The sequence below is a fragment of the Salvia miltiorrhiza genome, chromosome 5 (genome assembly GCF_028751815.1).
Source record: "Salvia miltiorrhiza cultivar Shanhuang (shh) chromosome 5, IMPLAD_Smil_shh, whole genome shotgun sequence".
Taxonomy (NCBI): Eukaryota; Viridiplantae; Streptophyta; class Magnoliopsida; order Lamiales; family Lamiaceae; genus Salvia; species Salvia miltiorrhiza.
In genome coordinates this window covers 13,703,863-13,718,353 of record NC_080391.1, presented here as the reverse complement: position 1 = coordinate 13,718,353, position 14,491 = coordinate 13,703,863, and the positions used below count along the sequence as shown (strand labels likewise).

Below are 14,491 nucleotides of genomic sequence, written 5' to 3'. Positions count from 1 at the left end.
GGTGAAAATACCAAAACTGTAAAAATCAAATGCAATTTTCTGTTCAAAGTTATGCATTTCATATGAAAACTTTATGCATCTTCGTGTGAGACTTTATGCATCTAAAATATATCTATTTTGAGAAAATCTAAAAATATATATATTTTTTAAATTTTTAATTCTGAAAATTACATTCCAATTTTACCCCTCTAGATTTTGCCTTGGAATGCTTGGAAGTTCCTTGCCACGTGTCACCATTTTGATGCGCCACATGTCATAAATGTGTGGTCAAGATTTGGACCTACGGATCTATTATAAGCATTGGATACTACATGATCCCATTCGTATATATATATATATATATGGGTGGGCTACCGTGAGAGCACATCTTAAAATAAGAAATAAGAGCAATTTTTAATGTATGAATTTTATGTAGAACACGTATGAATTCGCTATATAAAGGTATGAATTGTGAAAAATAATTTTTTGCTACCTTTGAGATTCGAACTCAGGATCATAAATCCATCCAATAGGATTACGAATCAACTGTAGATCTTGATGATCTAAGGGCTGAAAATGATTCTTATTTTATATCTTAAGAAATGCTCTTATTTTAGCCCTCCCCTATATATATATATATATATCGTTTCATAATCAATTTATTCATTCAATAAAAATATGCCACGTGTCATAACAAATACTTACAAAATTGATTTTGAAGAAGTTGTCAAAAGTGGGTATGGAACTTTTTGCATGACCTGTTATTAGTTTTCTGCCATTTTTACATTCTTTTATTTATTTCAATTTTGTTTTTTAGCTATATTTTTTGTCTTATGACCTTGGACGATTGAAACTTCAAAGTTGGATTCTTGGTTCTCTAGTGGCTCCTCAGTCGTTGACGACCTAGATTTCAAATAAAATCTCTTGAGATACTATATACTCTTTTCATCCTATAAAAATATACATAATATGGGACGATAGATTTTAAAAAATTCTGTAAAATATAATATAAATGGAAAAATGGTTTCACATTGATTGTAATATTTAGTTTATTATTATAAATGAGCTATGCATATTTTTATAGCAAAGACGAAAAAAAAATTATGCATATTTTTGTGGGATTGAAAGAGTATAAAGAAATCATACTGGAGGGGAAGGAGCTAAAGGCCTGTGGATGGGCCCCTGCCAATAACCCTAAATTATTTATGCCGCTTGAGAGACTAGTATTTTATTCGAATCAAGAGATTTTATTTAAAAATCTAGGTCGCCATCACTAGAGAACCAAGAATCCAACTTTGAAGTTTGAATCATCCTTATGTTATGTATCATTCAACTTTGGCAAGCAGCGTGATTCGTAAAATTCACAAGTCCACAACAAACAAATTTCCACAATAAACTACATTCAGTCTGCACCAAACTCCAAAATTTGAGATTGAAATTAAGTGCAATTATAACTTGTTTCAGTTTGTAACTTTAACATGTTTCAAAATAAACGTGGGAAGTAGTCTATAACTATAACACAAACAACAGAAAGCAAAATATGATCAACACACAGATACTTGATCATTTATTCAGCTGTTGGAAACACTAATTATTTCTATATATTTGAGCAAGTCAGCTTGTTGATTATTTGGTTGACAAAGGTCTTTTGATAAGTGGAACAACGCACAGATCTTTGATCCTTCTAGATGTGACGCCAGTCCCGTCAGCCATATCCATCTCTTGAGGTTTCATCCCACCACCTAATTTCCAATCGAAATGATACAGAAACATTGCCAGCGGCAGCTCAACATTGGCTAATCCGAACGTCATGCCAGGGCACATTCTCCTTCCCGCACCAAATGGGATATATTCAAAATGATTTCCCCTGTAATCCACCATATTATCCATAAATCTCTCTGGTTTAAAGCTGTGTGCATCTTCCCAGCATTTGGGGTCTCTGTTCACAGCCCATGCATTCACTATGATTTTGGTCTCTGCCCTTATCTCATATCCATTCACCTCACATGTTTCGCCGCATTTTCTTGGGAGTAAAAGAGGCAGCGGCGGATGCATCCTCAGTGTCTCCTTCACTACTGCCTTCATATACTTGAGTTGAGGAATGCGCGATTCGTCAACGAATCCCTCTTCATCAAATACCTTCCTCACCTCTTCTTGTGCCTTTTCAAGGACTCTTGGATTTTTCAGCATTTCAGCCATCACCCAATCCATGGTTGTCGCTGATGTCTCGCTTCCAGCACCCAACATATCCTGCATGTTTTAACAGAGAAACTCAATAATAAGAATTGAATCATAAGTGAATATGGCAAGACAAGATATTAGAAAACTAACCACGAGAACAGACTTGATATTATCGGTTGTAAGAGGAAGTTCAAGTCCTTGTTCCTCAACTCTGAGAAGAACATCCAACAAATCTTCATGCCCCTCCACCTTCACAGCTCTGTGCTGACGGACTATATCTTCAAGTATCTTGTCTGCTTCTTTGTGTAAAGCCATGACTCTTCTCCTCAACCTACTCACCCTCTGAAGCACTTTGATTGAAGGAAACCATTCTGCAATATCGAATCCCCCGGACAATTCCATCACCTCTTTGAGAATGGGTAGCAAAGCCTCATGTTGCTTAGTGTGGTCGCCAAGTGTGGCTCGTGAAATAAGAGCGTAAGTGGAGTTGTAGAGCTCCGCCGTGAGATTGATGGACGACCCCTCCATGGACGCAATCCAGCGGCTGAGATCAGCAAACACTTCCTCTCGCAGCGATCGGAACGACTGAACACGTTTGTTGCTGAGAAGCTCCAAGGTGCAGAGTTTGCGGAGCTGCCTCCAGTAATCGGCGTGAGGGCTGAAGGTGATGCTGGTGCACCCATAGCTGATTATCTCCGCTGTTATGATGGGAGGCCGCGACGCGAAGTTGATGTCGTGAGTTTTCATTATCTGCTTGGCAGCATCAGCAGAGGAAATGACGACAACAGAGACTTCACCAAGCTCAAGGCCCATCATGGGGCCCAACTTCTGGGCAAGCTGGTGAAGCGCGCGATGAGGAACATCGCCCACCAGATTGTGTATGTTTCCGATCAAGGGCAGCTTCCATGGCCCCGGAGGGAATTTTCCATTTGAATCTTTGGTTTCCAATAATTTTCTTATGATTTTCAAGAGTATGAGAGTGGACAACATGAATGAGATGCATAACACTAGAGATGGAACGGGGATCTCCATGGTCAGGATGTGGTGCATTATTTCAGCTCGGCTGCAGGGTATTTATAGACGAAACACACTCTTCTAATCAAAATCATATACTAATAGCTAGGAAAGTATAGATACAAATATAAAAGAGCCAACTTCAAAAGTATCCAAATTGAAATAGGTTAAATAAAAATTGTCCATTAAGATAATTCATACTAAACATTTTACACTTTATATTAAAAAACTTAGAGCATCCGCAATGGGGGCTTGAAAATTGACTCGAGCCCCCTGATTCCGCGCCTGCCCCCATTGCCGCTTCTCCGGCTCGCGAGCCCGCCTCCCATTTCTGCACCGGGCTCATAGAGCGGCGCGTCTATTCACCGCCCAATCAGGTTCCTTGCATTTTTATTTTCTTTGTTTTTGTTAATTTAAATTAGTACAGAACAAGAATTGTTGTGTTTAGAATAATTCCAACATGCCATTTTTCTTGAATTTTCGTGTTTGGTATAATAGTTTTTTCATTTTACATCCCCTGTTATTTTCATTTTCCCGTTTGTGGTTAATTAATATTTTGTGATTTTTGGTATATTTTTCGTAGATTTAATTTTATCAAAATTAATGTAATGTTTCTATATTTTTCGCAGATTTAATTTAAATTAAAAATAATAATAAAATTAAATAAGAAATAAAAATACAAATTTGAGAACCAAAGGGTGGGCTATTAAATGGTGGGGAGTATGAGGACTACATTTAAGAGTCCACCTTGGCTCTCCATTGTGAATACTCCGTAAAAATTATTTATTAATTTTCTAGTTGTGAATTCTAGTTTTCAATTAAATTCGAATTCACAATCAAGACAATATTAGTTGTGAATGTAAGTTTTAAAACCCAAATTCATAACCAATATTATTTGTAGTTTTGAATGGTAAATTTAAAACTCAAATTCACAACCAATTTATATTCAAGTTGTGAATTAAAGTTTAAAATTTGAATTCATAACCCGTTGTAAATTCATAAAGTTGATTGTGAATTTAAAAACATTAATCATACAAACTCATCTCCATATTATTATTTTTTTTTCTCTTTTAATGTTGGAAGAATATCAGCTAAAATTAGCCTTTATATACAAGTATAAATCTAGAAAGGAAAGAAAGCAATAAATAAAAGTAAAAAAAACACATAAGCAACTCGTCCTCAATCGAAAACTCATTAGCGACGACAATAATCACCAAGTTTTACACTGATTTTACCTTTCTCAAATTTTTAAAAAAGCCCTCTTCTTTTTTTTTTTTTGAGGAAAAAAAAAAAAAAAAAAAAAAGCCCTCTTCTCAATAAACATATATGGCGATTTGTAGCAATGACGATTTCGATTGGGGCAGCACAGTGGTTTTGGGTTTGGAGTTTTGGATTTGGAAACTGTTTAGGGGATGGATGCTAAACCTATTGTTCTTTTTAGTATTTATTAATTGAGCTGGTCTTGGGGCCCAATTGTAGGCTTTTGCGGTTGGGCCGCACCCATTAAGTTATCTACTTATTTGATTAATTACAAAAATTTAATTTGAAATTACTAAATTTTAATTGAAAACTAATAAACTCTAAACTTAAAAATAATAAAAATAGAAACAATTAATATTTGATCATTCGTTGTGGGGACTAGAGTGAGCAAATCTAGATCGGACCAGTTGCACCGACCCGTGAGAACGTGAGAACTATACAAATTAATTTATAGGCAAAATTAATGTGTCCCCTATATATATATGTAGTGAAATCTTAGATTGATTTATAGACGTTGATTTAATGTATTTTATTGCTTATATTTATCTGAAATGATTTTTTTTTTTACTTGTATTCGAATTGTAAAAGAAGCAAAAAATTTACTACTAATTTTTCAAATATCATTAATCAATACTATATACTGCATTATTCATCACTATGTATACTGACTTATTTATTAGTTTCATCAATATATTGGGAGTATACAACCACATAGGTTTGAACTTCTAGAGACAGTCAAAATTGATTTTTTGTTTTTAAATGTTACATATTTTATGTTAATTTGACTTTTTCATGTCTGGTAGGTTCTAGTTATGGAGTATGTTTCAGGGATCAAAATAAATTATGTAGTGGAACCAAAATTGGATCAAATTCGAATTAAATCGAACTCGATATTCGGTCCCGGGCCGGTTCAAATTTGGTCATCATTTTCTTCGGTTCGAATCGATCCATTTTGCTTTTCCCAAATCTTAGGTCATATTGAATCGATCTGAGTCAGACCCGATGCTCAGCTGAGTGACCTCTAGCGAGGGCACACTATTTGGCGACACCAATTTGTCTTCCTCCGTTATATTATACTCGTTCAAGGATCAAGCAAAATCAATTAGCTATAAATTACTTTTCTTATATATATTTAAGGTTTATAATTATTTTTTTTATATTTATTTAAATTAATACTCCCTCCGTCCACGAAATGAGTACCCATTTGTGGATGGCACGGGTTTTAAGAAATGTATGGAGTGTAGTGTGAATAGTTTAAGGGTCCCACTTTTTGAGTGTATTAATTAAAGAGATGTGTGGAGTACACTTGCCAAAAAGGGAAATGGGTACTCATTTCGTGGACGGACGAAAAAGAAAATATGAGTACTCATTTTGTGGACGGATGGAGTAATAGATTATTTTGTTTAATTAATTCAAAATTAGGATATATAATTTTTTATAAATATTTATTAAAGACCATTACATATGAGTTATTAAGAAAAATAGTGATTAAAAGATAAAAGTGATACATAGTGGTGGAGCCAACAACTTTTTGTGAGAGAATAGTTTCAATTTTTAGAAGGGGCCATTATTAATGGGACATACAAAAAAGGAAAGAAAGTCATTATTAATGGGACGGAATCAGGGTGAAGTATAAAATAGAAAAATTAAAGGGTTATTAGTGCCTAAATACACCAACTTTAGGGGTAGTTTGGTTTTGCACATGAATTTTAAAAGGTGTAAAAAAAATACATGAACTTTAATGTTGTAGCAATTTTATCACAAATTCAAATATTAGATATTCGAACTCCATAAGAGCATCCGCAGCACTGGTGTCGAGCGGCGCCTCGATCCGGGTCGAAGAGATGGCCGCCGCACTGGAGACACGGCGGGATGCGAGGCCGTGTCTTGGCTAAGACACGGGGCGAAGGGCAATTGTGTATGGCGCCTCCCACGCTGGAGCCGGGAACGATTTCTAGAGAGTGGAGACTGGAGTGGCGAGTGGGGCGGCCGGGCGGGGCTGGACTCTGGAGTGAGAGGTTAGGGCTGGGACTTGGGAGTTTGGGAGGTCCCGAACAGAACAGGGAGGGGGGTGGGTGAGAGGTTTAGATTTAGTTTTCATATTTAATTTAATTAAATAGTTTAAAATTTATTAATTAAAATATCGGGTAATTCGGGTATACCCGATACCCGGTCATTTCGCACCCTAAATACCCGAGCCCGTACCCGATCCCGAATTAATCGGGTATAGGGTATCCGATACCCGATTTTTTCGGGTCGGGTAATCGGGTACCCGATAACCGATCCCGAACTTCCGAGGCCTACACGCATTATTCAGTTGATCAAATTCATTTTCGCAAATAATACGTGTAATTAAATCTCTTTTCATCAGCACGAACACGACTAACTAGAAAAACACTTGTAAGAAGAAACGGAGAAAGAATTACTCTCTGTTTGACTCGGAGCATATAAATATCCTCAAACACATTAATCCGGTCTCTCCCAAGTGAGACAAAAATCCAGTAAACAGATGGGGTGAGGCCCTTGTTTTTACTCTTTTTCTCCAACCTTATTCAAGTGAGAAGAAATACTCAAGAAAGAAATGGGCAAAATATCAATCAATATCATATAGCCAAAAAGTTGGACATACACACCGAATTCAAGCCGATACACTACATCAACATGTATATTAAGAGCCTCTGCTAATAAGACAAGTTAGAGTGTGACTCACTCTTCTATATCACATAATCAGACCACTGAGATATATGCGAGGTCTGATCCATGGTGAAGCTGGGCGTCTTCTCCAGCCGCCCTCCCATCAATCTAGCAGGATTCCCAACTGCAGTGGCTCTAGCAGGCACCTGCTTCAACACAACAGACCCAGCACCGATCTTAGCCCCCTCTTCGATCCTAACATTGCCCAGAACACAAGTCCCCGCCCCAATCAGAACGCCGTCGCTGATTTTCGGGTGCCGGTCGCCGCAGGTCTTCCCCGTGCCGCCCAACGTCACGTTATGCAGAATTGACACATTGTTCCCAATCACGGCAGTCTCCCCAACAACCACGCCCGTCGCGTGATCCAGCAGAATCCCCCTGCCAATTCTCGCTCCTGGATGGATATCCACCGCGAAAGCTTCTGAAACCCTACTTTGTATCAACAGAGCCAATACTTTTCTGCCTTTGCACCATAAATTGTGACCTATCCTGTGCGCCTGAATTGCAGAGAATCCTTTGAAGTTTAGGAAACAGTGCACGAAACTGATACAAGCAGGGTCCCTCTCCTTAACCGCTCTCAAATCATCCATCACTGCCCTAATTATTTCTCCATCCCCTGCTAAAATCCCTAAGAATAGATCATAAAGGATGCCGCTAGGAAGGCTGGAATTGCTCAATTTCATGGAGAGGTGATTGGCGAGAGCACTTTCTATGGAATCGTGGCATAGAATCGAAGTATGATAGTAACTTGACAGAATGGGTTCGTGATCAATATCTGACCTGGCCTCCTCCTTCATCCGCAGCCACAAATCATCGCTCTCTCTGGCAACCTCATCTTCATCTACAACGGTTACTGCTTGCGTGTGGATGGGGACGCGAGAAACGTGATCGACGAAATTAGGTCTGCAACATCTGGTGTAGCTGTCGAAGACGCGATCGTCGACCGATTGAGTGGTTTTGGGAGGAGTTCTTGCACTGGAGTGTATGCAAGTAGCCATGGAGTAGCTGTGTGGCTGGAAAATGGGATTGTGGTGCAGAAATGGCGATGTGAAGAATCTGGAGGAGAGAGAAAGAAGAGGAGCGAGGAAAATGGAGGAAGAGGAGAGAGAGGTAGTATTATATAGGGGAGGAGATGTGGCTGTGGAGAGGGAGAGCGACAGAGCTTTCATCGGGAAATGATTTTGGATTTGTATTTTTTCAGCGAATAAATTAAAGTTGCTTTGCATTGGGCGAATGTGCGGGAGAGGAAACGCAGGAAATTTGGGAATATATGGTACCACCATTTATAGGGTCCATGCGCAGCCGTAACAGTAACATTGCTTCAAATATTCAAATATCGACCTCACTAGTTTTTTATTTAGATTTTCATCTTTGCTCAAAGTAACGTTTTCTTATACTCGGCTCCCTTCAGAATATTCAAACTGTAAATTGTTTGTGTCGTTCAAACCCCAACTCCAATCAAAACAAAAGTTACATTATACTCATTTATTGTTCTTTTAATCAATAAAACGTCTAATGTAGGACAAATACTTATTGTCCGCTCAATCAATATCTTTTCTAATTTAGATGATTACATTGTCGTAACTTATTAATCTACCTAAGTGTAATCCATCGAAATTTGATGAAGAATCATTTTATATCGTATATGAAATGATTTTTATATAAATTATTTGTTAATTGTTTTTATTTTATCAAAATTAAATTGGTGACACAGTTCAAACTATAATAATCTCAACAATTGTCCTCACTTATAGGTTAATTTTTTGTTGCGAGGTAGAATAGATAGTCTTTTTACATAAGTTTTTATTTGATGAAATTTTATTAAAAAAAATTGATGTGGTTTGGAGATTTTAGAAAAATAAGAAAAAAAATATATGTACATTTGATATAGAATATGATAGAGGATCGATACATTGTATTTCTCATTAATAGTATATTGAAAATATTTATTAATTTTATAGGAATATAGTAATATTTTAAAATTGATAGGTAAAATTTAACACCGCATCTTATATATGAAAATCGTCTGACCCGAATTTTACAAGATTTTCGAGCATCATCTTGACTGTAATTCAAAATATCACGTTTGACTTTTCTACGTCGAATTTCTAATCATCATTCTCAAGTTTGAAATATGACATTTGACTTATGAGCATCACGGTTTGGAGCTTGAAATAATATAACTAACTTTTGAGCATCATCTCATCTGTAGCTTGAAAGATAAGAACTGACTTGTGAGCAGAATCTCATCTGGAGCTTGTAGGACCATAACTGACTTGTGAGCATCATCTCATGTAGAATTTGAAAGACCATAATTAACTTTTGAGCATCATCTCGTCTATAGTTTGATAAACCGAATCTAAGTACTTAGCATAACTCATTTGGAGCTTGAAAAGATCGGAGTTGAGTGCTAAGCATTATCTCATTTGAAGCTTAAAATGTCGAAATTAAGTTATTAGCATCATCTCGTTTGGAGCTTGACAAACCACTTCTAAATTGTGAGCATCATATTTTTTGGAGCCAAAACTAACTTTTAAGTACATCTCGTATGGAACTTGATAAACCACCTCTGGCTCTGACTTTTTAATATTATCTCATTTAGAGTTTGAAAGACGGCAAAAGGTCAATTTTGATAATCATCTCGTTTAGACCTATAAAGAAGCATATACATAACTTAGTTGAAATGTTTATCACTTAATTGGTCAATTTGTATTGTCATTAATTTAATTTATTTATTTTATATATAAATATTAGTGTTTAGAAAATCATCTTATGCTCATCAGACAATTAGAATTTTCAGCTTTCTCAATATTGGTATTGTGGTAAAGTCTTCATTTTTTCAAAAATTGAATTAGATAACTTAAATTTAGAGTTTTCACATCTACACTAAACTGAATTTTCCTTGTATCAACATCAAATAATTGAATTTTTCAATCCGATTATTGGTTAATTCGGTTACACCAAGTAACATTTTTAGTTCTGAAAAAATTAGTAATAATTCATACTGAAGTTGGTTGATTTGATTTTGTAATAAATAACAAAACTAAATTATTTGTGTTGTACCTAAAAATAACGCTTCGAACAGAAAGTAAAAAAAACGTAAGAATTTACGTGATTCGATCGTAAAGATCTACATCCTGGGAGGGTCGGCCGAGAAAATTCACTATTTATGGTTGAAGTTTACAATTACAGAGCTCTACTTTGAATAGTGATTATATGCCCATATTTATAGGCTAAAATACTAAGAGCATCCGCATTGGGGGTTCCTTGATAGCCTACTTGATAGCCTACTTGATAGTGTTTGTGTTATTGAGTAGGTAGTGCTGCATTGGGGTTCCTTGATAGCCTATTTGATAATATTAGTTTTGATTTTATGTTTTTCATTTAAATTTAATTGCTCAAATTTAAATAACACAATTTATTACAAATTTAAATTGCATTAATTATAAAATCCTAAATATTACATAAAACTTTAATAAAATAAAAACAATTCCTAAAAATTAACTACTCTGGCCCTAGAGGTCCGAAACATGCCCAAAGGTGCTCAGTCAAATCATATCGGAGCTGAGCATGTAGTTGTCTATCTCGGAGAAGGCTATCCCTTCGCACATATTCCTCGAAGGCCACCGGTGTTTGTCCAGCACTCTCCGTCGAACCACTGCTAGACGCCCCGTCATCATCTCTCCAGTTGGCAGCCGCTTCACCTTCGTGCTCCACAATCATGTTGTGGAGAATGATGCAACACAGCATGATGTCCTTCAAGTGCTCTACGTACCAATTGCGCGCCGGACTTCGAATGATTCCCCACCGAGCTTGAAGGACTCCGAAGGCGCGTTCCACATCCTTCCGTGCCGATTCTTGCATCTTCTTGAACCTTGCCTCCTTCGGATTGGTTGCCATTGATGGACTCTTCACGAAGCAACGCCACTCCGGATATATGCCGTCACACAAATAGTAGCCCATCCGGTATTCGCGCTGGTTGGCATGAAAGACCACCGGCGCCGCAGTTCCTCCTAAGACGTCGGAGAAGAGTGGAGACTGATTCAGCACATTGATGTCGTTGTTTGAACCAGCGACGCCGAAGAAGGCGTGCCAAATCCACAAATCGAAAGAGGCAACGGCCTCCAATATCAAGGTGGGCTCTCCCTGATCCCCGCGTGTGTATGCGCCGTGCCACGCCTTTGGGCAGTTCTTCCACGCCCAATGCATGCAGTCTAAGCTCCCGAGCATCCCGGGAAAACCATATCTCGCCTCGTGCATTCGAAGTAGGCGTTGCACGTCTGTTGCCGTTGGACGGCGCAGGTAATGGGCTCCAAAAGCCCGTATGACCGCCTTGCAGAACTTCTTTAGGCCTAGACGATCGGTTGAGTCCGCCACTTTGAGATACTCATCGAACACATCCGCACTAACCCCGGTGGCTAATTGGCGGATAGCCGACGTGCATTTCTGTAAAGGAGAAAGAGAATCTCGACCGAGTGCATCAGTGCTCATATGAAAGTAAATATCTTCACCTTGAACAGCCTCGACGATGCGCAAGAACAGCTCCTTCTGCATGCGAAATCGACGCCGGAAAAAAGTAGGGTCGTACGTTGGATTGTCGACGAAGTAGTCTTGCATAAGACGTACATGGGCCTCTTCACGATCACGGTGGACGTATGATCGGGGACGTTTCGCACGCGCCGGCTCCGGCGTCGGTTGGGGGCAGTATGATTGAAGCACTTGTTTCTGCAACTCAACCAACTCCATGAACTTTTCAGCGACTTCGTCGGAATCGGGCGAAGAATCATGTTCAGGTGACGACATTTTTGGAAGAACGAATATGATATTTTGCAAGAAAAATTGTAGAAAAAGAAGGAATGAGTTGTGATGAATGAAAGTGAGTTGTGATGAATGAATTGTAGGTGAATGAGTTGTAGGGAGAAGTATTATTTATAGAGAGAAAAGAAGATTAAAAAAAAAAAAGGAAAATGGAAAAAAGCCGTTGAAAGAGCCGTTGGGAAGGAAAAAAATAAAAAAAAATTGAAAAACGGTCGAAATTCGGAATGAAAATAATATTTTTTTTTATTTCTGGCGCGTGCAGAGCACGCGCCTTCTCGAGGATACCCGATAACTCGGGTACTCCTCGAGGACCTCCACGCCGCATCGCCCTCCTCGAAGCCGGCCATCTCCTCGAGTACTCACTCGAGTACCCGCGATGCGGGTGCTCTAAGAATTCAAGTAGAAATAGGACTCGTTTTGTAATTATAATAGAGTTATAATTCTTCATGTTTATCCATATCTTCGTGATAATAACCTTCTTTATTGGAGATTTGATAGTCTTCAAGATAGCTCCAAATCTCGGAAAATCGGGGCTGATAGGTTATCAACAACGTTGTTATCGATGGATTTGTCTCAATCTTTCGATTTTCGAGGGATGCATATTTTTGTCCTCATCAAATTGATTTTTATAATTTTATATAATAAAGCATAATATAGAGTTAATTAATTAACTACTTCAAATAAATTATTAATGTGTTATCCAATTAATCTAATAAAATGTTATATGTTGTTATAAATAATTGTTTTGATCATAAATTCAGTTTATCATTTAAAACGAAGTTATATAAAAAATCGATGTGAGATTCCAATTGATGATCGTCTCATGAAATAAATACTATGAGATTCAAATTTTATTTATAAAAAAAAATTAAAGTCAATATATTACTACTATTAACAAATAGTATATATGAATATAAAGAAGCTAAATATATGAATTTGAAGAAGCTAGTGAAATATGAGCCTTGCACTGATGTTAGTAGTTATCAATTTTTAAAATTCATATAAAATCATGTACATAAATATATATAATCTATATATTGAATTGACATTTTGTTGATTAATAGAGAAATGGTAATGAGCCGCATTAATTCCGGAAAATAAAATTTGTTAATTTATTGTTCTAACATATGGATTTCTATTATTTGACAAACTTAATTATTTTTTGTTTAATTATAAAATTAGTAAACTAGAAAAATAACATAAGAAAAATTAAATTTATTAATTCATTTGTTCTAATATATGGACTTCTATTGTTTGATAAACTTAGTTATTGGCTGAATTATTATTGGTCAAATTAAATTAAAATTTTGATGGAAAATATAACTATCTATTTAACCAAAAACTTAATTAATTAGCCAAATTAAATTTAAGGTGCAAAGCATATGTAGGATGAGATAGTATATTTTGTAATCTTTTAACCTGATTTTAATTATACATCAATTTTTTTATTAAACTTCACAAATTGAAAATCTAAATAAAATGATATAATTTGAATCTCACATCAATTTTTGGCATTCTGTTAAGATATTGAGTAACATATACTCCTCATGTCCTACCTATCTTGAGACACTTTCCTTTTTGGGTGTCCCACCTATCTTGAGACATTTCTTTAAGGAGATTTTAATGAGGCCTAGCCCTTAGTCTGTGTTTTGTGCTTTCAAGAGTTTTCTAGGGTTTTTCATTTTTTTGTTCTTTCTTTATAAAATCTCTATTTAATAAATTAGTTTACGCAAAACAAATAAATTATTGTAAGCGATTTGATCAATGATATGTGTATTAAAATTTAAAATATACATAAAAATAAATTTATTAATTTATTGTTCTAATACTAATGAAAGGAAAACATATTACTGACCGTACAAATAATAATAGAACATATAATATGTACAGTTGACAACTACTCCCATCATCTCACTATTGTTGTCATACTTACCCTTTTGGATTGTCCGATTATTATTGTTCCATTTCTCTGTCCCTAAAATTGTGGACCAAAAGAGATGGCACGGGTTTTAAAAAAAGTATGGTAGTTGTGTTTAAGTGGAGATTGAGTCCCACACCTTTTTGTAAATATTGAGATTAAAAGTTTGTGGGGTTATTTCTAAATTAAGAAAGACCACAATTTTCAAAGACATCCCAATATATAATAAAGTCACAACTTTTAGGGGCGGAAGGAGTAGTAATTAATTCTTTAAAATGTATGGATCCTCCTACTTTTGATTAATTTATATTTTTTTAAAATTTTCGTATTCAAAATTTATGAGACAATAATCATGAAATAGAATGAGACATTTACTCTGCATGATTGATAAAATGTATGATTGAGTATTTTTATCATCAAGAGTAGAATTTCTCCAATTTCACTCTTTTAATGTGATAAAAATCAAGTAAAATTAACTTAAAGAATAGAAATAATTAAAGGTTTTAAATTATCCGAAAATTTAAAATCTATCAAAATAAATAAAAAATAATTTTTTATCAATTAAACTTAATCTTTCAAAGTAATTCGAGTATAATATTAATCCACTTAGCAGTGGTTTGACTAAAG

General features: G+C 36.0%; 2 protein-coding genes across 2 annotated transcripts; both read right to left on the bottom strand.

The window, feature by feature from the left end:
• Positions 1–1,379: 1,379 nt before the first annotated feature.
• LOC130986187 (salviol synthase-like) lies at positions 1,380–3,586 on the bottom strand. Its single transcript, XM_057909506.1, has 2 exons — positions 2,311–3,586; positions 1,380–2,229 (listed from the first exon to the last, which is right to left on the bottom strand). The coding sequence occupies exons 1-2, from the start codon at positions 3,208–3,210 to the stop codon at positions 1,606–1,608; spliced, it is 1,524 nt and encodes a 507-aa protein (XP_057765489.1). The 5' UTR covers positions 3,211–3,586; the 3' UTR covers positions 1,380–1,605.
• Positions 3,587–7,016: 3,430 nt separating this feature from the next.
• On the bottom strand, positions 7,017–8,418 carry LOC130986186 (serine acetyltransferase 1, chloroplastic-like). Its single transcript, XM_057909505.1, has one exon. It carries the CDS (start codon positions 8,409–8,411, stop codon positions 7,149–7,151), a length of 1,263 nt encoding a protein of 420 aa, XP_057765488.1. The 5' UTR covers positions 8,412–8,418; the 3' UTR covers positions 7,017–7,148.
• Between the last annotated feature and the right edge of the window lie 6,073 nt (positions 8,419–14,491).

What these genes read in the sequence shown, in the direction of transcription:
- LOC130986187 (XM_057909506.1), bottom strand. Translation starts at nt 3,210, where the DNA reads ATGCACCACATCCTGACCATGGAGATCCCCGTTCCATCTCTAGTGTTA. An exon ending in ATATCAAGTCTGTTCTCGTG is followed by an intron (nt 2,230 to 2,310) that starts GTTAGTTTTCTA and finishes TAAAACATGCAG; the next exon opens with GATATGTTGGGTGCTGGAAG.
- LOC130986186 (XM_057909505.1), bottom strand. Translation starts at nt 8,411, where the DNA reads ATGGTGGTACCATATATTCCCAAATTTCCTGCGTTTCCTCTCCCGCAC.